General features: G+C 37.7%; 2 protein-coding genes and 1 long non-coding RNA gene across 3 annotated transcripts; 2 read left to right on the forward strand and 1 right to left on the reverse strand.

Moving 5' to 3' along the window:
• Positions 1 to 1507: 1507 nt before the first annotated feature.
• Positions 1508 to 4231, reverse strand: LOC139119274 (uncharacterized). Its single transcript, XR_011548882.1, has 3 exons — positions 4009 to 4231; positions 3036 to 3112; positions 1508 to 2636 (listed from the first exon to the last, which is right to left on the reverse strand). It is a non-coding gene; the product is annotated as an uncharacterized lncRNA (long non-coding RNA).
• Positions 4232 to 4328: 97 nt separating this feature from the next.
• Positions 4329 to 10210, forward strand: LOC139119273 (heparan sulfate glucosamine 3-O-sulfotransferase 1-like). The gene is made up of 2 exons (XM_070682981.1): positions 4329 to 5063; positions 8300 to 10210. The coding sequence occupies exon 2, from the start codon at positions 8470 to 8472 to the stop codon at positions 9541 to 9543; it is 1074 nt and encodes a 357-aa protein (XP_070539082.1). The 5' UTR covers positions 4329 to 5063; positions 8300 to 8469; the 3' UTR covers positions 9544 to 10210.
• A 1862-nt stretch (positions 10211 to 12072) lies between these two features.
• On the forward strand, positions 12073 to 21035 carry LOC139119275 (activating signal cointegrator 1 complex subunit 1-like). The gene is made up of 9 exons (XM_070682982.1): positions 12073 to 12201; positions 12954 to 13153; positions 13494 to 13703; positions 14324 to 14502; positions 15129 to 15218; positions 15539 to 15585; positions 16015 to 16134; positions 19415 to 19622; positions 20395 to 21035. Exons 2-9 carry the CDS (start codon positions 13045 to 13047, stop codon positions 20509 to 20511), a joined length of 1080 nt encoding a protein of 359 aa, XP_070539083.1. The 5' UTR covers positions 12073 to 12201; positions 12954 to 13044; the 3' UTR covers positions 20512 to 21035.
• Positions 21036 to 22110: the final 1075 nt, after the last annotated feature.

Consider the following 22110-nt stretch of genomic DNA (forward strand, 5'->3'; position numbering starts at 1 on the left):
TTGCCTCAGTGGTGTGGAAAATCATTAGTGAAAAATTAGAGTGAAACTATTAGGATTTACATACAACTTAACATACTTGCATTCAGAAAAGTGTCATGGTTTTCAATATGTCTATGCTGAACAAGATCTGGAATGCTGGACTTAGAGGGCTGTAGAGCAAAAGGATTGGTGTTAGGCTAGCTGCATGAGAAAACGAGAGCCACAGATCCTACCCATGTCCCATGTGTAAGTACCTACTCTAAGCAAACAGAATTCCATTTGTGCCTCTGCATGTTTTTTTCTCCCAGCTATGGTCTCATTTTCTTGGCTTACTTACTGTTCGGACCATATTTAGTACCTACCCTAAAAAGTGTCTTTACTGTAAGTAGATCCAACAGGCGCAGAGAAGAGTAAATCAAAAATTTACTGGTTGATGTCCATTAATCCATTCACACATTGCCATCTTGGCTTGCCCTGTGATGATTAATGGACATCGACAGACAGCAACAGAACTTTGATTTACTTTGCAGTGCTCCAGTTGGATGTACTAACAGCAAGACTGTTTTGTCAGGGTAGGTACTAAATTTGGTCTGAATGTGAAAAAGCCAAGAAAATAAGACCAGAGCGGGAGAAAAGCATGCAGAGGCGCAAACGGAATTCCGTTCGCTTAGAATATGTACTTTGGCATAGGTAGGATCTGTAGCGCTTGTTTTTTTCCGGTACAACCCACGAGAGCTATGACTGCAGCTATCTTTAGCCCAGGGGAAAAAAATTCTTGTTCATCAGATTTTTTGCGCCAAGCTTCAGAAGCGGCTAGCAATTTTTTTTTTCCAAACCAGCAAAATCTACCAGTAATTTCACTGGTAATGATAACCTGGTCAAGATTTTGCAACACTCTTCAATAACAGAGTGAATTGCATGCAGGAGTGCAGCAGATCTAGAATAAACATGTATTAAACACAAATGGTGGATACAAGCAATAGTTGTGCAGATCCACTAGGGGGCAAGCTTCAAAAGCCCACCTAGTAAACAAATTTTCAAAATTTCAAAAACATAAAATTCCAAATCTGCAAAAGTAGAAGTGGCGATTTGGATGAACAATTTTTTTTCCCTGGCCTTACTGTGTAGTTATATTCAAAACAAATTTCAATTTTGCTTGGTCTTCCCAGTGTATTGTGATCTCCCCACTGTATAGTGATCTCAGAGTCCAATATTTATCCAAATACTATTACACACTGCCTACAGTGCAAAGTTTTCTTTACTGTTACTAGACCAGAATGAGACAGTCATTCAAAATTAAGCCAAGTCTATGTGTCATGCTTTCGAAAGGTCAAACTCTGCATTTGAATGAGTATCATGAGAACTACTCTGTGTTTTGTTAAAGGCAGTATTATTTATTTATTCATTTTGTGATTGATGATTTTGCTCCCTCCATACCTGAACTTCATTATGTGACATGTACACTTTTGGGCTGGTGGCCTCCAATATTGTAATAAAAGTTATTGATTTACACAAAACTCAGAAGATGTATTGAGAATATTTGAAATCTTTATTTACTTTTGACTAACCCATGTCAATAAATATGACATACATATTGACAGGGGTGGGGCGCATGTATTTTCCTCAAGAATTTGAAGGGTGGGTCACCCAAAAATAATCCTGGAAAAAATCAAAATCCCCCTCCCCCAGATGTAAAAAATTAACACTCCCTTACAAGTCAAGACTTGTAATGTTCCTGTCTTGATGTCTGTATGTTTACATCACAGACCTACATTGTACTTTAGCATGGGGTTTAACAATGGAACACATGAATCAAAATGAAAGGATCTTGTTTCCTCACTTGTGTTCCTTGTTGGTGTCTGCAAGATGCCAATAAAAGTAATCAGAGTAATCAGTCAAGATAGCACACAAAAATCCATGTTCAGCAATGAAATCTCTAGAGCGGAATGAAATTGGTGGTAATTTGCAATGCGATGTTCAAACAGATGTTCTGTGATAGCAAAAAAATTCAAATCTCACAAATGCACACAATTACAACAGCCTGTGAGTGCACTTTTTCAGAATGCCCATTTACTAGTTGAGTATTCTTTTTACTTTCCATTTATCCACCTGTGTTATTCTTTGGGATCAATATTACAGAAAATGTCAGCATAAAGTTTGGGAAATGATCATGTGCCCTCCCTGACTTATGTTTCAACTCCTCATATATGTTCACTATCAACACTAGCTTTTGTATGTGTTCCTGACTGAAATGCAACATCGAGTTCTTGAAGCTAATGCTTCTCTGAAGTTCTCAATGTCATCACAGTACAACACAGTCTTTCCGATCCTGGCAACAGCAGCACTGGTGTGATTTAGTCCCAATGATTTCATTCTTTTCTCAGCAAGTCTATTTGGGAGTTCCATGACATAGTAACCGTCAAAATTATTTCCTTCTCCTCTCGATAAGTTAATGAACCTATTCCAGGTTATTTGATGACTGAGCCATGGTGACAACAGTGCTTCGGTACTTGCTTGGAGAAGAAAACCCTCAAGTCTATACTTGATCTTGTGACTAGAATAATAGACAAGCATAGCATATCTCCAATGCCTCAAGCATCTCTCTCCATACCATAGGATATATCAGGCTTGGGAATACGGGTCGGAGTTGTTATTACCTGTATCACATTAAAAAAACAGACATTGGTTTCTATCTATTGAATATATACAATGTAATTAAAAGCACAAATAGTATTCTATAAGATTCTATCACATTAAAAGTTAATAAGAATAAAATTGTTATGATCACAGTTTTAACAATTTTGGTTAAAATTCACAAGCTGAACCTTAAAAGTGCAAGTAGTAAGACAGTGTCCAAAATAACATCAGATGTAGAATTTGAGTGGTGTCACATTTGGCGATTCTTTTTTTTTTGAAAATTGAGTGGTTAGAGTACAGACACATCAGAATCACAAGTGTATATGATATAGCAAAAATAAAATGTACAAAATTGTATGGTCTTCAATACCGCAGGTATAATAGCCTTGAAAATCAAACTTAACAGAAAATATACATACCTTTTGTGTTGTAGTGTCTGTTTTGTTCACTTCATAACTTGTCTTGGGGTGATACAGGAAGTGGTTACTTGAGAGATCTGCAATGGATCCATAAACATATGGCAAGTTATCTCTAAATGAACACATACTCTGATGAAAATTGGATACGTGAATTGGCTTGATTTTCCCTCATCTTGTTTCCTCTGTAGAATATCATTTAACATTTGGTCACACTGCCATAAGCTTAGGGCAGCACTTAGACAGTTGAGGGCCACATGGTAGTTTCTGAGTCTTGTGATATAGATGCACAGAATAGGGCGAACAATCATGACAGTGTTTGAAAAAAACGTGCTTAGTAGCACTATCAACCTCTCGTTATGTAAGACTTTGGGAAGTTTGAAAAATATCTTTGTGGTGATATTTTCCTGCGCGAGGTGTTTGGAAGTTTTTTCCGGTCAAGTTTCAGAAGTGTGTAGGCAACGTAATTAACTTGCAAAAGTATGGGTTCGCTCACAGTCCCATAGAGGGACTGTGGTTCACTGTTTATGGCAACACTCATTAGACAGATCATGGAGGTAGAAGGAAAGACAGATGACATGTATGTGGTCGGTAGTGATTAGTATCGATAGCTATTAAAGATATATCTCCGCTATATAGGAGACTGGGTACCGTACGTTGTGAGTTCGAACCCAGTTGAAACCACCGTATATTGCATACATACCGCATTTGGTGTACATGGAAACATTCTTTTTTTTCTAGTCGCCAATCTCTCAATTTTTTGCGATCTTTTCCACAATTGCACAAACTCTCCTAGCTGCAGTACAGTAGCTCGACTCGAGGTTTTGCCTGGGTATTTGGGTCGGACTGCAAAACCATCTGGTTTTGCCGCCCGACCCAAATACCCGGGCAAAACCTCGAGCTACTGTACTGCAGCTACGGTCTCTTATGAAAAGACAACAAATCACACACACAGACATTGCCGAGAGTCACTTACAGCATGTGTCGTCTCCGCTGCGTCGTCTCCATGTTTTCAGTCGAGTTGCAGTGACCCAGGGTCATACTGACGGATAAGCCAATCAGCGTCTGTCCGTAATTCTGTCAGCGGCCATTTTGTGTTACAAACCGTGCCATAGCATTTCCCCAGACTCTCTTCTCGCCGGTAGCGCAGAGGAGTCTGGGTAACCGAGACTATTACTCATTATGATAATGTATTCCGGCATTCAGCCAATCATCGACCAGATTACATCATTAATAAAGTACAGGTCACGCTGGGTCACAAATTACCCACCAAGTGTGATCGGCAGTTTTGGGCCGCTTATTAAGCCCCTGTCTTGTGAATTTCGACGAATTTCGACAGTCAACATAATCCACGTGTTCTGCAGAAGGTCATGTCCAACAAGGAGTCCGATTAGTGAACAAATATTCGAAATATTGACGATTCATTTCTACCCCCAGTTTATCGATTTCGCTCAAGTACCGAGAATCATTTTGTCGATGTTCGTCATCTCTATTAGAAATACTGTTATAAAGGTTATTTGTGTAGGTACGCGTATAACATTTTGCAAGAAAGAAGAGCAATGTCAGAGCTTTAAAACGATACCTGTTTTGTAGTTGTCAAACGCAGACTAAAAATGGTACGCGATTTTGAAAATGTGTCGACAGAGTGGCCACACAACTGTTCCCCATACGGTAGAATTTGTATCGCTGCCATCTCCGATACAAATGGGGTATTCTGAACGCGGGAGTTCGACACAGTATGGCGTACGTAACGAAGGACGCATGTGGAGGTTGCCAGGAAATATAATTTTTACTGATGGCGCGCTGGTCGCTGATTGGCTAATGAGAGGGGGGGAAATATTATGGTATAGCGTCTCCAATTTTGGAGCTGACCCGGACTGGTGAGTGGCAGGGACCCTGGTTCACAGCATGCATGGCATGGAAAACTCGAGACAGTCAGCAGTTTGGGAGGAAGCCTTCCCATCATGAACAATGATGCGTTCCTTACAACCGTAGTGTGATCATATTTCTCAAAATTCGACAGATCGAAAGGTAAATAGTATTGAAGATGAAATCAGACGACAACGGAACGGATAGTCATGCATAAACATCCCTCCCTGTACCTTTATAGCACGTAAACATTTACACTTCAATTTTGAGTAAACAATGTCGTACTCAGTCTAGTAGCCAACTCTGGGACAAGGCATGGAGGTAGGAAGGGTCTAGGGATGTATTGTCGTCCAGGCAATACTCTACAGCCGTAATGCAGCGTTTGTATACGGTATCATATCAAAAGTACGTGCGGACATATTCTGGACAACGTCCGGTGTAGCCCTATATTTAGAGTATATCCATGTGAACACCGGAAAGTGTAGCTGCAGTACAGTAGCTCGAGGTTTTGCCTGTTTTTGCCGTCCGACCCAAATACCCAGGCAAAACCTCGAGCTACTGTACTGCAGCTACGGAAAGTGTAGACTGTGGTCCGCAACTCTTCCCAACGATTTTGTATGGCCCATTCCCAATCATACAACATCCCCAATAAAATCATCGAGGAAAGTTTGGGCTATGGGATTGCAGCAAAGCTGAACTATCTACACATCTAAACAACTAGCTGTGATATCGCAGCGGCACTTGTGGGGTGTATCGAACGCGCTCGGGTCATTGGGGTCATCGCCACAGTCCCTCCATCACAGTGGAAGGATTATGACTGCACTCTGAATACTCCATGTAACCTGCCGGGCACACTGTCCATGTAGCCGACAATGAGATGCTAATGATATGCATAGTGTACAAGTTTAAGGTTTCCTCGACTAACTTTCAGCCGCTGGTTGCTCACTTTCTACTATTTTTATAGTATTTTATAATAAGTCACTGACTTACTCTACCAGCAACTTAAAACTGATAGTGATTTTGTAGCTCATTCTTTACTATTTTTCATAGTATTTGGTAACCGGTATCAGACAGTTCATGTTCGTGTCGGCTGCATAGACGATCTTCCAACTTTTAGGACGATTCCCTACAGTATAACAAATGTGTTGTTCATTGTAACATGTCGTTTCTATTTTAAAGTGCAAGACAATCTACTTGATAATTACGGTACAATATTACACAGATCAAAGTTGTCAGACCATTGCGTGAAATGTGTCGGGATACTGGCAAAGAAACCAAAACATGGAGAAAAGTAAAATGAAAAGGCTGAACCATTAGGTCCCACTAGCTGGGTAGCATATTTATTAGTAAATGAAGCTTTTTGGAGTAGAACATGAAAATGTTAAAAAAAATATGCTGGACAACAGTGCTGAAAAGTGTAAGTATACAGTTCAGGGTCAGCACTTTTGTCAAGCATGTTATTTTTAACATTTTCGTGTTCTACTCTGAAAAGCTTCATTTACAAATGTAAATGGTACCTGTATATGCAATCATGTGTATTAGACATTACTTATTGTTTGTTTGTCCATGGAGATACACAATGTTACTCAGTTCTGGGTATAATTTTTAAAAAAATCAACTGTCACCTCTACTGCTTTACCAGAAAAATCTGAAAAAAAGTTTTTTTGTTTATCTAATATCTGTCTGGATGAAATCATTTGGCATACATTTAATTCAATCCTTGTAACCTGTCACCTGAGATTAGCAACAAGAAACATAGGAGTAAGGAAAGATGCCAATGAAATCATCCGGGTAGGTCATGCCTCGAAAATGAAAGACTTAAAACTATTGTTCAGACTTTCCTTAAGCAAACTGTCAACCATTCTCCTTCAAAGAATAATGATTGAGGGTTACGATGAAAATTTTGGTACTCATAGTAGAGAGATTACCCAATATTATAGAAATAAAGGGCAAGGGCGAGAGGAAAGCCAAAAATTAACGAGCGAGGCTTGCCGAGCCCATTAATTTGGCTTTCCTCTCGCCCGCGCCCATAAATAAATGTTAATGGTCAGTGCGGAGTCTGTTATTTCAATTCTATTATCAAGGAATGCCGAAAAACCATCAAAATTTGCGAAAATTCCCATGCGAATGACAACAGGGCCCCAGAACCTGTCATTGAGTAGTGCGCGTGCTGCAAAAATTTTGCAAACAGGAGATTTTTTTGAAAAAAAACTTGGCCCACAAATGTTTCATTTTATTTCGTGGTTGATTATGAATTTTGCACAAATCACAATTTTCGTTTTAACCGTAAAGTTACTATGTTTACAAAATTATTCATATTCATGGACATGAAAACAAACCATTACTGTGTATTTGTGGGCAGTCACGTGGTTCAGCTCGACCAATTAAACGCAATGGACAGGGCATGGTAAAATAATTACCAATATTTGAAATTCAAAATGGCCACCATCCCTGTGTTATCTCTTGGGGGGTGTGTGTGTGTGGGGGGGGGGGTGTTCAAGATGTTCTCAAAGCCAGGCTGTTTAAATCCTTATTTACTCCATAAGCTTCAAAACAAGCCCCCACAACTGGTTGGCCAAAATAATATTGTAGAAGTCTGAGTCAAATTTTTGTCCCGATGCACATTCTACCTGAAAAGCTCTATGTGAGCACTGTAGTGTAAATAAAATTGACAAAAACACATTTGATATTTGTATTCCATCAAACCTACCCATGCTTGAGTTAAACCCTCTGCACTAAACACAGCATGCTCTGACATCCGCACCATTTAGTAAATGTTATTTTAGAAGAGTATAGTCAGTCTTGCAATCATGTTTAATTAATTTTTTCGCATTTCCTTTTGATAGCTGCCACAAAAACTATAGATATCACATAATTTCCTCTAGACTTATACAATCAGGGATTCCAAAATAAAGCCAGGCATATCCCTTTGAATAGAGAAACTCCTTGACTTGTTAGAAGATTTTCAAAAAAGTATCCTTAAGAAAGTGCTTTTCTCATTTCTGATTTTGAATTATTTAGAAAATCATTCTCAACTCAGAAAGGAAGTAGCAATTGTATATAATAAAACATTGTCTAACTACAGTCCTTACAGTTTTGCATGCCTATTTTTACTGTCTTCTGCACTTACATTGAAAACATTCATATGGTAGTGCAAACTTTGTTACAGCACCCTCAAGGGCAAATGATGACGTACTTTTGTTTTTGTGATAACTGAAGTAGTGTTGAGACTCGGCATGATTGTTTACATTGTAGCAAACAGATTCTGTAAGGGTCATTAACAGATCTTTGATTATTGGAACAATTAATTTAATCCAATGAAGTTAAGTTTATCCAAGTGACGACTAATAAGTATTCACTTTCTCTGTTTTACTTATTTTATCACATTTTTTTTTCAGGTACCGGATAGTATTTTTCAAACCTCAATGTGGGAAATACTTACAGATGAAAAGATGTTGAATAGCAAGGTTACAGAATTACAGGGATCAAGAACACACTTGATGTGACACAGCACTCATTCCACTTCATTTCTACCTTGTCATCGCCTCCTTTCGCAAGGGAGGTCATCATGGTATCCCAGCTCACTTTAAAAAGCATTGGTTTTGTCCTGGTATCACTCGCCATAGCCATATTTGTGTATTTTACTTTAATTCCCATCGGACGACCTCTGTCATTTACAAGCCATAGATCTGAATCAAAGATGAATGGAGGTCGAGAAGGCAGTTCCGTCTCAGTCAATAAGTTTGGTAAAGTTGGCCGCGTTTACAATCAAAACGACAAGCTCAAAAGACACATTCCCCAGGCTATGATTGTTGGCATCAAGAAGTGTGGAACAGGACCGCTTCGTTCATTCCTGAATTTCCATCCATCGGTGGTAGCCAGGGATTTAGAAGTCCACTATTTTGATCGCTACTACGCCAACGGAATTGACTGGTACATACAACAGATGCCACCAGCTCGGGATGACCAGATCACTGTTGAAAAAACACCAAGATACTTTGTAGAACCAGACGTTCCAGGGAAGATTTACAAGGAATTTTCACCGAAAACTAAAATAATCATCGTCGCATGCGAGCCTACAAAACGGGCCATCTCTGATTATGTTCACACTTACAAGCATACAATCAACGCTGAAAGGACAATACAGAGGAAAGCACACAATTCAGAAAAATACCAGAAAGAAAAAACAAGACTTGAACGATATTTCAAAGCAGGATATCTGGTGAATGACACGTTTGAGTCCACGATCTTAGACGCAAATGGGAACATCAACGAGAATAGCGCTGTTGTAGAAAATGGCATTTATGTGAAATATCTACGTAATTGGCTGAATGTTTTTCCTCTGACGCAAATCCATGTCGTCGACGGAGAAATATTTAAATCTAATCCAGCAAGAGAAATGGTGAAATTACAGTCTTTTCTAGACATTGAGCCCTTCTTCTTTGAAGATAGCTTTTATTTCGATAAAGAGAAGGGGTTTTTCTGTTTAAAGAGACCTGAAAGGTATTGTCTCGGCAAAAACAAAGGTCGCACTCACCCTGACATTGATAAAAACGCTTTCAATGCCTTAGCAGAGTATTACAAACCATTCAACAAAGACTTCTCACGTGTTTTAAATCAGTCTTTTTCATGGATTTCTTGATGATACTTTCAACAAGTCTCAAAAATCTCTCATGTCTTTTATGATTGTATGTGATTAATATAATTGCAATATAATTGCAGTCAGTTCTCCGTCTTTTGCCAGCCAAGGGACCAAGAAAAAGAGACCACTGTGGATTTGTCTTGTCTGGATAGATGTTGATGTGGCACTACCTTTTTGGTAGGCTATGCACTGAATGGTGAACATGGGAAAACACTTTGATAACTACAAATGACATTTAATTTCTAAAACCACAAACATATAAAAACATTACACCTACCAAAATAAAAATAATCCTGTACTTCAAAGTATTTCAGAATATTTATTAATTGATAAATTGATAAATAATGCATAGGTATTACAATCTACTACTGAATCAGACCATGTACAGGCGGCCACTGAATACATAGGAGTGGTGGTCGCAAGTTGTTAAAGGGTCACTAAAACATGAAATGTCACAGGACTTCCTGAAAGTGACCACTGTTATGAGATGACCACTCAGTATGGGTGACCACTGAGGACAAATTTGACTGTATCTCTTTAATGAATAATACACACAGATAATACTTCTGTACGTATAGATTCATTCCGGCCTATATCGGTCATGTGCCGTATTATTTATGTCAGTCCATGAACAATGAAAGAAATAAACAGATGTTGTGAATGGCAATATGTTGTCATTACTTTTACATGTTACATGAAGCAGAAGCAGATTATGCAAATTGGGATGTCATTAATACCTTGAACCTTGACCTCATGGTGACCTATGACATCAAACAGTGACTCCTGCTGAAAAGGAGTTCAAACTTGAGTCTAACTGGTGTATTTGTGATTTATACCAAGTGCTGTGTTAGTGAGCGTAGGGTTTATAACAATCAAAAGTCACATGAAAACAAAAGCCATTTATTAAATGATCATTACACCTGTGAACACATTACAGATTATCATAGCTGATGAATCTCAAAGTGTCTAACAATCCTTTCTGTAATGTTATCAATTATGTACTGCTGTGTGAAGCATGAGTTAATGATGCACATATTACTTAAGGTGAGGACTGAAATTGAACCGTTTACTCTGTACAACTGTTGTTTCCAATTTTCTTTATTCTTCTATGCTGGTAAGGTCTCAAAAAAAGACACCAGGTTACAAAGCCACTGATAGTAGTGCAAAATTTAATAGCATAGAAGGGTACCACAATTACATACTCACAACGCACATATATATTTATAGACCCTGTGCCTGGGTATGGCATGGTGTGTTGGTACCCGCTAATTTGAAAGATTATTTTGTGTCCCTTGATGTTTTATGTACAGTTTCCAAATTATTACAATACATACTTTATATTGCTTTCAGAACTCTATAATGATTTGTTAGGGAGCCATCATTATTTACGGCCTGGGGGTCCAAAGAATGTGAGGGGGGTTACTCAAAAAATTGAAAATTACAAGGGGTGGTTGCTCAAAATGTGGAGAGAAAGAAGGGGGGTTACTAAATTTTTTGGTGCAAACTGAAATGAAACTCCTCTCAGATTGCACCATTTCACACATTAATTTCTCAAAATTTTCGATGCGCGAGAGGGGTATGTGCTCCCCCCTTGGGGCAATGTTCTCAGAGTTTTACCTAGTAAAATTACAAATTGAAACACCTCTCATATTGCACCAGACTGTACAGTTGCACACATCAATTTCTCAAGTTTTTTCACACAAGAGAGAGTACAACCTCCTCTGACACTTTCTCCCTAAGTCTCCCATGTGTCCTTTTGCTGTACTTTCAAATAGCGCTGTTCACGGTTACAGGTTTGTTACTAAATATAGCTGTACGCGCGCGACATCGGACACACAGCTTGAAATGCGGACAAATTTTATGAATGTTGCATGCGTGGCTGGTTTTGCAGCTTGTACTCTGAGTCGTGAATATGTTATTTAGTATTCAGTGTTACACTAGCAGTCGCCCACTGAGATGTATTTTCGTCGTTCTTGCATGCGTAATTTTCAAAAGCATAATCTAAAAATGCGGACAAATATTTATTTTTGCATATTAATGAGAGAACAGTGACGTACACTGTGAACGGCCCTATTCTGCCTTGTCAGATATCTTAGTGAAAACCTTGTCATGATACCCATCCAAATTAAACAATACTATATGGCAGATTACTGGATATCTACAGTTTATAATGACTTTAATGACTTTGAATTTCATTTTGTTGGTTTCATCTTCTTCAACCATCATGAGATACCTGATGATAATCTAGCAGGGTACACCAGGATATGAAAGGTGTTTACCATTGCTGTATTTTTGTAAAATTTACAAATACATGTCTTGTTATTTAACTTTTCTAAGTGGGGCGGGGGGCAGTCAAAATTTCTGTGTTAGAGAGGAGATTACTCAAATTCATCAGGGTTGGTAGGGGGGGTACTCGACATTCCTCCGACCCCCCCCCCCGGCTGTAAATAATGACGGCTCCCTTAGATGCGTTTGGTCATGGCTTTTCGAGATGAAGTGCGCCCCTAACGAGACTGGCCGTAAAATGATAAAGGGCGCCTCCATTGCCAAAATGGCTGCCCCCATGTGAAGTAACGTTCCTTGGATATCCTCAAACTACATTTCAGTGGTGTTAAATAATGGAAGGGTTGTGAGGAGTTTTACAGCGCATTGCGAAAGGTTTGTGATATCTATCAATGGTCTATGTTCCACTCGCTCTCTTTCCATCCACAAAGTAACGTCAAACATGACGAAAACGACACTTCTTACTCGGGTTGTTTACCAAGTGAAACTTCAGTATCCCATGGAGGTAGTATCCACTGTCATATGTCCAGTGTTGATGTATTGTAGCACAGGGCTGGGTAGTGTGCTCGATCAATCGATCGCCTGCCCAGTGCTCTTCCCAGACTATCCACCTGCCGAGTTGCGTTAGAGGGTGGAGCACTGAGCAGGCGATCGATTGATCGAGCCGACTACCCAGCCCACTGATGCCTGCGCAATTTAGTGTAGCATGTACACGCACGTACGTAGCTCTGCTTGTTTCCGGTTGGAGACCGCGTAACTTGTAAACCAACAGATACCTGGTCTTCCAGGCTGTTGTTGTATATGCATCATTAGGCTTTCGTCGCCAGAATAAGCAACATCGGACCATTCATACATGCCTTTGTGTCTGATGTGAACAAACAAGCAGTTTGCCGCCTTGACAGAGTGAGAGAGCTGTCTGCGGGGCAAGTTGCCAAGGGCAGTGATGCATGTTTGTAATGCATGTACTAGTATTCTCGTCACAATATTCTATTCTATACTGAATGTTGATGCTTGTCCGTGCCGTGTATGCATAGCCATTCTGCATTACAAGCAAAATTTTTGTGAAACATGTTTGCAAATTACCATATGGTAGTTCATACATTTCCTCTTTTTTGCATATTACACAGGCAATTCTTGTGAGTTTTCATCATCGGTGACCATTATTGGTGTGAGCAGATCCCTGAGAGTGTAGCTTTTGCTTGATATACCACAGTAAACATGGATATCCTCAGACCAACTCTTATTTGCATCGATGGACAGATCTATCGTAAAAATCCGGTTGAGATGTCAACCCACCGGCCAGAAGAAGATGAAGAAGATTTCTACAGTATGTGTTAACAATATGTCAAAAACTTTACAAAACCACCACAAATTATCAGAGACAATCAGAAATTTGTATAATTTATTTCATCAAATATTTCAATCAAATTAGTTTATGAAAGTGAAATGCTTTATGAAAGTATAACAAATGTAAAATGATTATTCGTGTACAATACAAATTATATCAGAACATAGCCATGCAGGAATGGAAACAGTGGAATTGAACTGGCCTTCAAAGGATGTACTAGATATATGTATACATGAATTGGAATAAAAAAGTGAAGAGATTGAAAGATTGAAATTATCAATTGTATTTTTGCAATATTTTGTTTTGACATCAAATTTAGTTCCGGATAATGATGCGGATGCATACATGGATGAAGGTTGTGACATGTTGCCAATTGAGGAAACAAAGAGAGGGTTTCGACTGGCCATTGATATCCCCAGCGCTTTCTTTAGTTATATCATTGGCAGAAAAGGACAAACAAAAGACAGGATAGAACGAGAAACCAGAACACAAATACACATACCAAAAATTGGAAAGGAAGGAGATATAGGTAAGCTCACAAAGTTCACTTCAAATTGATGACTTGTCAATATTGGTATGTAATGCACAGGTCAATATTGGTATGTAATGCACAGGTCATATTGGTATGTGATGCACAGGTCAATATTGGTATATGATGCACAGGTCAATATTGGTATGTAATGCACAGGTCAATATTGGTATGTAATGTACAGGTCAATATTGATATGTAATGCACAGGTCAATATTGATATGTAATTCTAAGGTCAGTGTTGTGTTTTTTTAACAATTTTTAATTGTTCACAATACCAGTCATTATGCTGCCCACTCACTCTCTTGACCACTAACCGTAACAAAATTTACACTTTACCATCATGACTTATGCCCACTTGGCAATAGAGTACAGTAATTCCCCTACTCATTTGCACCTCTGCAGTGTTGAAAAATTCACTGCATGTGATTAAGTGTATTATTTGTAAGCAAAGTTTAATAATTTGGTTTAGGGTACAGCCTTTGCTCAAGTGTGTTCACCTGTATTTACAAATCCAGCATTCGAGACACATCACTATTTATTGCACTCTGATTGGTATGTACAATCTTCGATAATATCTTTCAATATCTATCTAAATTTTTTCTCTCACTTGAATTCAGTGATTACAGGCAACGAAAGGAAGGGAATTATTTCAGCCAAGACAAGAATTGATGTTCTTGTTGACTCAGCAAGACAAAGGCAGCCATTTACACATTTTGTATCAGTACCTTTATGCACTGACGAAATCAAGAATGGGTTTGAAGAGTTTCGATTGGATGTGCTCAGACAATGCCATGGGGTAAGCAAATACTTCTGGTACTGTTAAGTGTGTAGTACCCAAGTGAAAAAGACTACACTTGTTCTCAAATTTTCTCTAAAATCCAATTTCTTCTTCAAAATCCATGTCAAAATGCCTAACAACTTTCAACTTGTCAACCAGGCTTACATGTGTTAGTGGCAAAATGTTATAGTTTAAAACTAAATTCTGGTCCAGATGAAGTAATCAACAATAACTTTGTATATTGTACCCACAATCTGTTCCCAATTTGTTACATTTTGTACCCAATTTGTTGCATATTGTACCCAATTTGTTTCTTGAATACTGAATTTGTTGCATATAGTACCTACATTTGTCATTCCTTGTGTTGGCAAGTCTAATCAACATAAGTACTTTAAAGGCATGAAGAAGAAACTGTACTTGTATAGGACAAAAATTTTAGGAAATATTTTCAAAGGTTACCATAATTATCCCTTCAATCAGTGAACCTTTTAATGAGTGTTCATACAGTACATGTATGAGGGTCGAATTTGCCAACAGTGTAAGGATAGTGTAACTTGAGTATCAAAATGTGTTTTTTTTAGATAATTAAAGAATTCCAAAAGGAACCTTAACCTTTTTCTTACGCCTGTTTGTACAATTTTCAGTTGCAGGGCATTGAAGAGAGTTTATTCCAAAACCCACTGAAGTTACATCTCACATTTGGTACATTGGTGTTACTTAATTCAAAAGAAGTGGTAAGTTTGCAGCCATTCCTACTTTGTACGTATATGTCTTCACTACCTACAGGGTGAGCTTGCTTGTTCCGTTTAACTTGTTCACCCCCAGTTCTCAGTGAACAGGTCTAGAATCACCATTGATAACGATTGGTTTGGGCCAAACCACGGGTGGGAAGGGTTTATGATATGATTGGGTAGAATTTTGTTAATGTCAATACAGTCATGAACAAGATAATCACTATTCAAGTAAAGAAAAATTATGTTTTCTGAATCCGAATAAAGTCTTTGATTCATAACAGCCATTCAACTTTCAAAGTCTTGTTTTCTCTTCCACTAAGGCCAAGGCTGGTGCAATGTTGAAGGAGTTTGAAGAGGAAATGATCAGGTAAACTCTAATAATTCGACCAGAAAAAACAGTTATGATTTGAAACCACTGAATTAATTGGAAGATCTTGAAAAATTGCTCATTTACTAACTAAATATAATTATCGTAGGTAAAATGAAAATTACTTTTCCAAAGAAGTATGGGTGGTAAAATTAATGGAGTGGTTGAATTATAAGGGTTTTATCGTATCAGTACGTGAATGTGTATGAAGTGTTTCACTGTAGATCATCAGCTTAGGGTACAAATGTCTCAGTAGATGTAGCCGATTCTAAAAAGCCCCCAGCCCAATGTCTGCTTTTGAATTTGCTAAGTATGTTGTTAAACAGATGAAAGCATCCAGCCATAAACACAGTAATGTTATTGAATTCAGTGAGCGTCCATTCTTTGATTCTGATTTCAACTTACGGTCGCATTCCACACCCATTGCAGGCCTCTTCTCAAAGACGAACCTCTGTTGCTAGATGTTGAAGGGATTGAGTATATGAACGATGATCCAAGTGAGGTTGACGTACTCTATGCACAAATCAGACCACAGGACGGTTCAGATAAGTGAGTGCTTCTTTGTCAAGAGACTCTGTGTCTGTAGGTTATTGCATAATCCAATAGTGCTGTTCGCAAATGGCATCATTAGCTCCGCTGTCAGAGACACGGAGCTTATCCGATAGGCTGATTGTCCGTCGTCGTCTGTCCGTCCGTCTGTCTGTCAACAATGGTCTTCTTCTCTGAAATCGCAAGTCAGATTTCTTTGAAATTTGGTATGGAGGTTCATAGGAGTGACCTCACTCAAGTTTGTTCAAATCGTGGTGAAATTTGCATATTTGTATTTTTGGGGCATTTTTTGGTGTTTTGGTAAAAAAATCTTCTTCTCTGAAACCGCTTGTCCGATTGCTTTTAAATTTGATATGCAGTTTACTTAGGGTGACTTCAGTCAGATTTGTTCAAATCGTGGTGAAATTTGCATATTAGTATTTTTAAGGCAATTTTTGTCATTTTTGGTAAAAAAATCTTTAAAAATCTTCTTCTTCAAAACTACCAGTCAGATTGCTTTGATATTTGGTACATATGTCCCTAGGGATGATCTGTTTCAGATTTTTCAAATTGTGCAGAAATATGCAAATTTGCATTTTTAAGGCAATTTTTGCCAATTTTAGTCAAAAAATGTATTTCTCAAAAAGTACTCGTCTGATAGCTTTGAAATTTGGTATACATGCTTCTATAGATGAACTAAGTAATATATATTGAATTTCTGATGAAATCTGTAATTTTGTATTTTTGGGGCAATTTTTGCCATTTTTGGTCAAAAAATGTGTTTCTCAAAAAGTACTGGTCTGATAGCTTTGAAATTTGGTATACAGGTTTCTACAGATGAGTTAAGTAATATATATTAAATTTCTGATGAAATCTGTAATTTTGTATTTTTTGGGCAATTTTTGCGATTTTTGGTCAAAAAATGTGTATTTCCAAAACTACTCATCTGATAGCTTTGAAATTTGGTATACAGGTTTCTATAGATGAACTACATAATATTTATTGAAATTATTATGAAATCTGCAATTTTGAACTTTGGGTGCAATTTTTTTCCATTTTTGGTCAAAAAATGTGTTTCTCAAAAAGTACTGGTCTTATAGCTTTGAAATTTGGTATACAGGTTTCTACTAATATCTGATCTTTTGAAATTATGATCAAATCTGCAATTTTTATTTTGGGGGCAATTGTTGCCATTTTTCGTCTGAAAATTTTATTCTCAAAAAACTACTCATCAGATAGCTTTGGTTGACATGTACTTAGGGATGACCCTATGTGATATATTCAAAGTATGATGAAATCTTCAATGTGTATTTCGCAGCTATTTTAGCCAATTTTTTTCTGGCCACTGCATTAAGCTATCAAAGATTTCCAGCTTCTTCATCAACATGTGACAAAAATAGTTATTCTCTACATAAACACAGCGGAGCTATATCGGCCGCTAGGTCGCTTGTTTTTCTTTCACTAATATATGCAAAAATGATATTTGTCCCTATTTTCTGCAAGAACGAAGAAAATTAAACCTGCTAGTGTTAAGATGGATACTAAAGGTCACACTACACTAATAATTTATGGCTCAGACTACAAGCTGCAACAACAGCCATGCATGCAACGATAAAATATGTCCGAATTTCAAGCAGTAGTGTCAGATGTCGTTTACGTGCAGTTATATTTACTATTAACCTGAAACTGCAAACAGCTCTATAGCACATCTCCTGAACTCATTTTTCAGTGCTGGTCGAAGTCAGTAGTTTTCATGACAAATATCAAAGAGAATCTTGTCTGTGTACAAGCAGGTCAAGTTGTCATGTATTAACTCTTTGTCAGTCAGTTTTGCAAGAATCAATCTGATCCTCTTGACCAATAGAATTACACACTCCTAAGTTGCAGTAAAAAATTGAAAAAAAAACAACAGAAAGCTGCAGAATCACAAACCTGCTAACATCCATCTCCACAAACCTCGTTTGACTGTTGTAGATTTACATTTCCCAGGATGTGTGGTTCATGAACTTGACGTAACGAAATGACTCATAAAAACTCTGGTGTAAATCTATTATTTTCAGATACATGGTGTGGCAATATATGTTGCAGCTCAAAACAAATAATCCTGTTGTTGTTTTGTTTACGTACTTTGAAATTATTTATTAAAACATGTCCCATAATGAGTGTCATTCAAAGTAAATAAATAATTTAGCAAAGTCCAAGGAACAAATAGTAAATGACTATAACAATAGAGTCATCTTGAAGCACTGTTTAGTGGTGGAAGCAGGTTTCAGCAATGGGTAAGTGTACCAAGTTCGCATGCTACACCCATCAAGATTGACCCAAAGAGATGCAATTTAGCTAAGGTGTATTATAGGAGACACATTTGGGCACTTTTTTCTTAAGTATGAGACATTGGTATTTTCAGCGGACAATGATGCAATTTTGTCACAGAGACAAGACAATTTTATCATATAGTATCCAGTGGAACTTGATTGATACATAGGTATTGTGGCTGCCATCCCTGTTTTAACTCAGGGGTGGGGGAGGGAATAAATTTTTTGATTTTTGAAAAACTAAGATGGTGAATATTTTTTCTTACTTTAAGAGACGACCATTAAGATAAGCCTCCATACATGGTAGGCAAGAAAAAAATTGTAAAAATGTTACAGTCAAAATATCTGTCCTTGGGGCGCATTCTACCTTAAAGCTCCATAGGCTGTATCTTTTGTCTATTTTTTCAGAACTTTTGTTTTGTGGTTTCCCTACACTTTCTGCATTGAATCCCTTAACTGTAATTTAATGCCAAGTATTTAGCATATCAACACAACCTATATGAGTATAATCTACATTGTTATTGTTGAAAATTGTTTTCAAGTCCGGACTAGAATTCATTTATAAACAATAAACAATGATCACTACACACATGCAAGCTGTGTTGACAAAAAGAATACTTGAAATTTCAGCATGATAAATGGATTAGGGTCAGACATGGTAGATGATATACAGAAGCAGAATACTGAAAAACTTGCCACAAGTTACAGCTTATGTCCCTTTAATCCTTTGAGCGCTGCAATTTTCCCACCAAAATTATAGTGTGCAACATTTTACCAATTTTGTGAATTTTTCTGTAATTTTAACAATTTTGGACCAAATGAACATCACATTTTATTGGCTTCAGATTTTTATCATAATTTTTACAAAATTTTGAAAAAAATGTTGACTGGTGTATATTTTGATATGGGCAACAAAAATTGACTTTGACGCTCAAAGGGCTAATAGTAATTCAACACAGTAAACAAGATTGACTTCTGTGTTGTAGATTGCAGGTGATAGCTGACAATCTTGTCGAGAAGTTTGTGTCTTCAGGATTGATGCAGAAAGAATATGAGAAAGTTAAACTACACTGCACTGTGATGAACACACTATTCCGGAAGGATCCAGCTGCTGGTGGCGTGCATGGAAGTAAAAGCCACGGACAGAGAGACATGAAAGAGAGAGAGTCCTTTGACGCCAGGAAAATCTTATCTGTGAGTTCTGGTATATATCATGCACAATTGGGGCAGATGAATATCCTATATTGAAAAAGAATCATTAGCATATAATTTCAATACCGAAACAATGCTCATTAATATAATTTGCATAAATTAATACTAATCTGCCCATATCTTGCACTAATAGTTCTTGTTTAATAATTTTGTGTGTGTAAATTCTTTACAGAGGATCACGAAGTGGCTATCGACATAAATGTTCTTACCTCGTGCACCTGTAACAGCGTTACATTAGTAACATTGTCATTTTCAGAGCTTTAAAACCCTTTCACCACCGTGGTTTGAACCAATCCCATTGTTTTCTATGGTAAAGTTGGATCTTTAGACAGGGAAATGGGGGTGCAAGGGTTAAACATGTCAGATGTTTGCCTTTCACTAAGTAAATTAAAAAAAAACATGACATAGTCCCTTGGATCTTTCATGAGAGTTGTGTGAAAGTCGTAGTTTTCTGAAATTTAAATTTATAGTTTCCCCATAGAGATAAAACAGGGATGGTGGCCATTTTGAATAATTTCAAATATTAGGAAATCTTAAGTAATTTGTTTCTCTTTCAACTTGCATGGTGACCCCAGATTTTTATTCTCCATTTGGAAAGAGAATGGTTGAAAGTTTCAAGTTTGAACAAAGTTTAACTCTTTCACTTTTCGAGGCACATACTACCTAAAAGGCACCCTGTTACCTGAAGAGACCTACTATGGTAATACTTTAATATGTCTTATTTGTAAATGTGATGTTTGTCTATTTTTTGCAGACATTTGAAGATTTTAAATTTGGAGTGCATCACTTCCAAAGCTTGCACATATCTCAGAGGTACTCCACAGGTACGGATGGGTACTACGCATGTTCTGCGCAAATCAAACTTCCCTAGGAGGAAACACCAGTCCAGAAGCACCTGGTTCAATGATACCAAGTCAGCTAATGAACATTCAAATTTATTGAAAAATGGACTGACAGTTGTCAAGATCGTAACTGCTACAATCATTTGCTCTTATTAAAGTCATGAAACTGAACTTTAAACAAGAAAGCCGCTGTTATTACAAAAACGCTGTTCAAATGTTTAACAATCTGACCACACAACACTTCCATGCTCACCGTAGTATGAGAGCAATTTGATGTGAGATTCATTGACATATTCAATAATTCTTAGATCTTTAGGTTGTCTTCATCATGTAAAAATAGTCCACAGTTGAACGATTCCTTCAAATTCAGAGAAAATGTTATGTCTTCTATAGCTGTCTTTGTAAATTCTACAATGAGCAGTTATGGTACTATAATCATCATGTAAATTATATTTATCATTGTGACAGAAGAGTATATTTTCACTCTCGTCTTTTAAGTTTAATACAAATTTATGACAATTGAAAAATAAAGTTTTCCAAAGGGAATATGGAATGGTGAGTTTCATATTTCATCAGTGTTCTCCCCAGACTTGAAAATGGCAGGCATGTAATTTACATGACAATGCATAATTTGAATATTCTTTTGTAGTGAAAATATATTCTTTTGTACCGTTAATAATACTGTTGAAGTCAATGTTACTCCAAAATGCAGCAGTAAATTGTCAAAACTATGTCGTATTGTGAAACTATGTGGACTGAATGAGTCAGCTCTGTGCAGGCCCCTGGGCGTACCTGCGAGCATACGCACAGTGCGTACTTCAGTCTACTCAACCATGCACTGACACACATTTCCAGTGACTTAGAAGATCAGGAATTATTCATCAAACTGTCAGCCTAGAAGATGGTAGCAATATAGCCTAGTGTTCAGAAGATATAGGGTTCAGCATGGTATCAATTGATTTGGTGGTGATTTACAGACAGGTAGATGGTCAGAAACAACTAAAATGTTGGTTCAATGATGGCTGAGATTTTTAGTCCCCACGGACACCGTCCGGGGGGACTTATAGGTTTGGTCATGTCCGTGCATCCGTGCGTGCGTGCGTCCGTCCGTGCGTCCGTCCGTTCACGCAGATATCTCAGAGACGCCTGGAGCGATTTCGTTCAAACTTGGTACAAGGATAGTACCCTACCTCATACAGATGCACGTCGATTTGTTTCACAATGCAATCAAATTTGGCCGTGTTAGAGGACTTTTTAGTTTTCACCTCCATAGACTCCCATGTATAAGGCAGTCTAGTCCATAGACTCCCATGTATAAGGAAGTCCATAGACTCCCATGTATAAGGAAGTCCATAGACTCCCATGTATAAGGCAGTCCATAGACTCCCATGTATAAGGCAGTCCATAGTCTCCCATGTATAAGGCCAAGAAAAATAAAAATTTAGTTTCTCATCGTATTCATATTGCAAAAAGGATGCAGTGACACAGTTTTTAGTCCCACAGATAAAGTCCAGGGGGCTCATAGATTGGGTCATGTCAGTCCGTGAGTCCATCCATGTGAGTCCATCCGTTCACGCAGATATCTCAGACACTTTGACAAAATGTCATGTGACCTTGGTGACCTTTGA

The sequence above is a fragment of the Ptychodera flava genome, chromosome 19 (genome assembly GCF_041260155.1).
Source record: "Ptychodera flava strain L36383 chromosome 19, AS_Pfla_20210202, whole genome shotgun sequence".
Taxonomy (NCBI): domain Eukaryota; kingdom Metazoa; phylum Hemichordata; class Enteropneusta; family Ptychoderidae; genus Ptychodera; species Ptychodera flava.

Coding starts and splice junctions, on each gene's coding strand:
- LOC139119273 (XM_070682981.1), top strand. CDS start 8,470: ATGGTATCCCAGCTCACTTTAAAAAGCATTGGTTTTGTCCTGGTATCA.
- LOC139119275 (XM_070682982.1), top strand. CDS start 13,045: ATGGATATCCTCAGACCAACTCTTATTTGCATCGATGGACAGATCTAT. Junction 14,503..15,128: donor TGCTCAGACAATGCCATGGG/GTAAGCAAATAC, acceptor TACAATTTTCAG/TTGCAGGGCATTGAAGAGAG. Junction 15,586..16,014: donor TTTGAAGAGGAAATGATCAG/GTAAACTCTAAT, acceptor CACCCATTGCAG/GCCTCTTCTCAAAGACGAAC.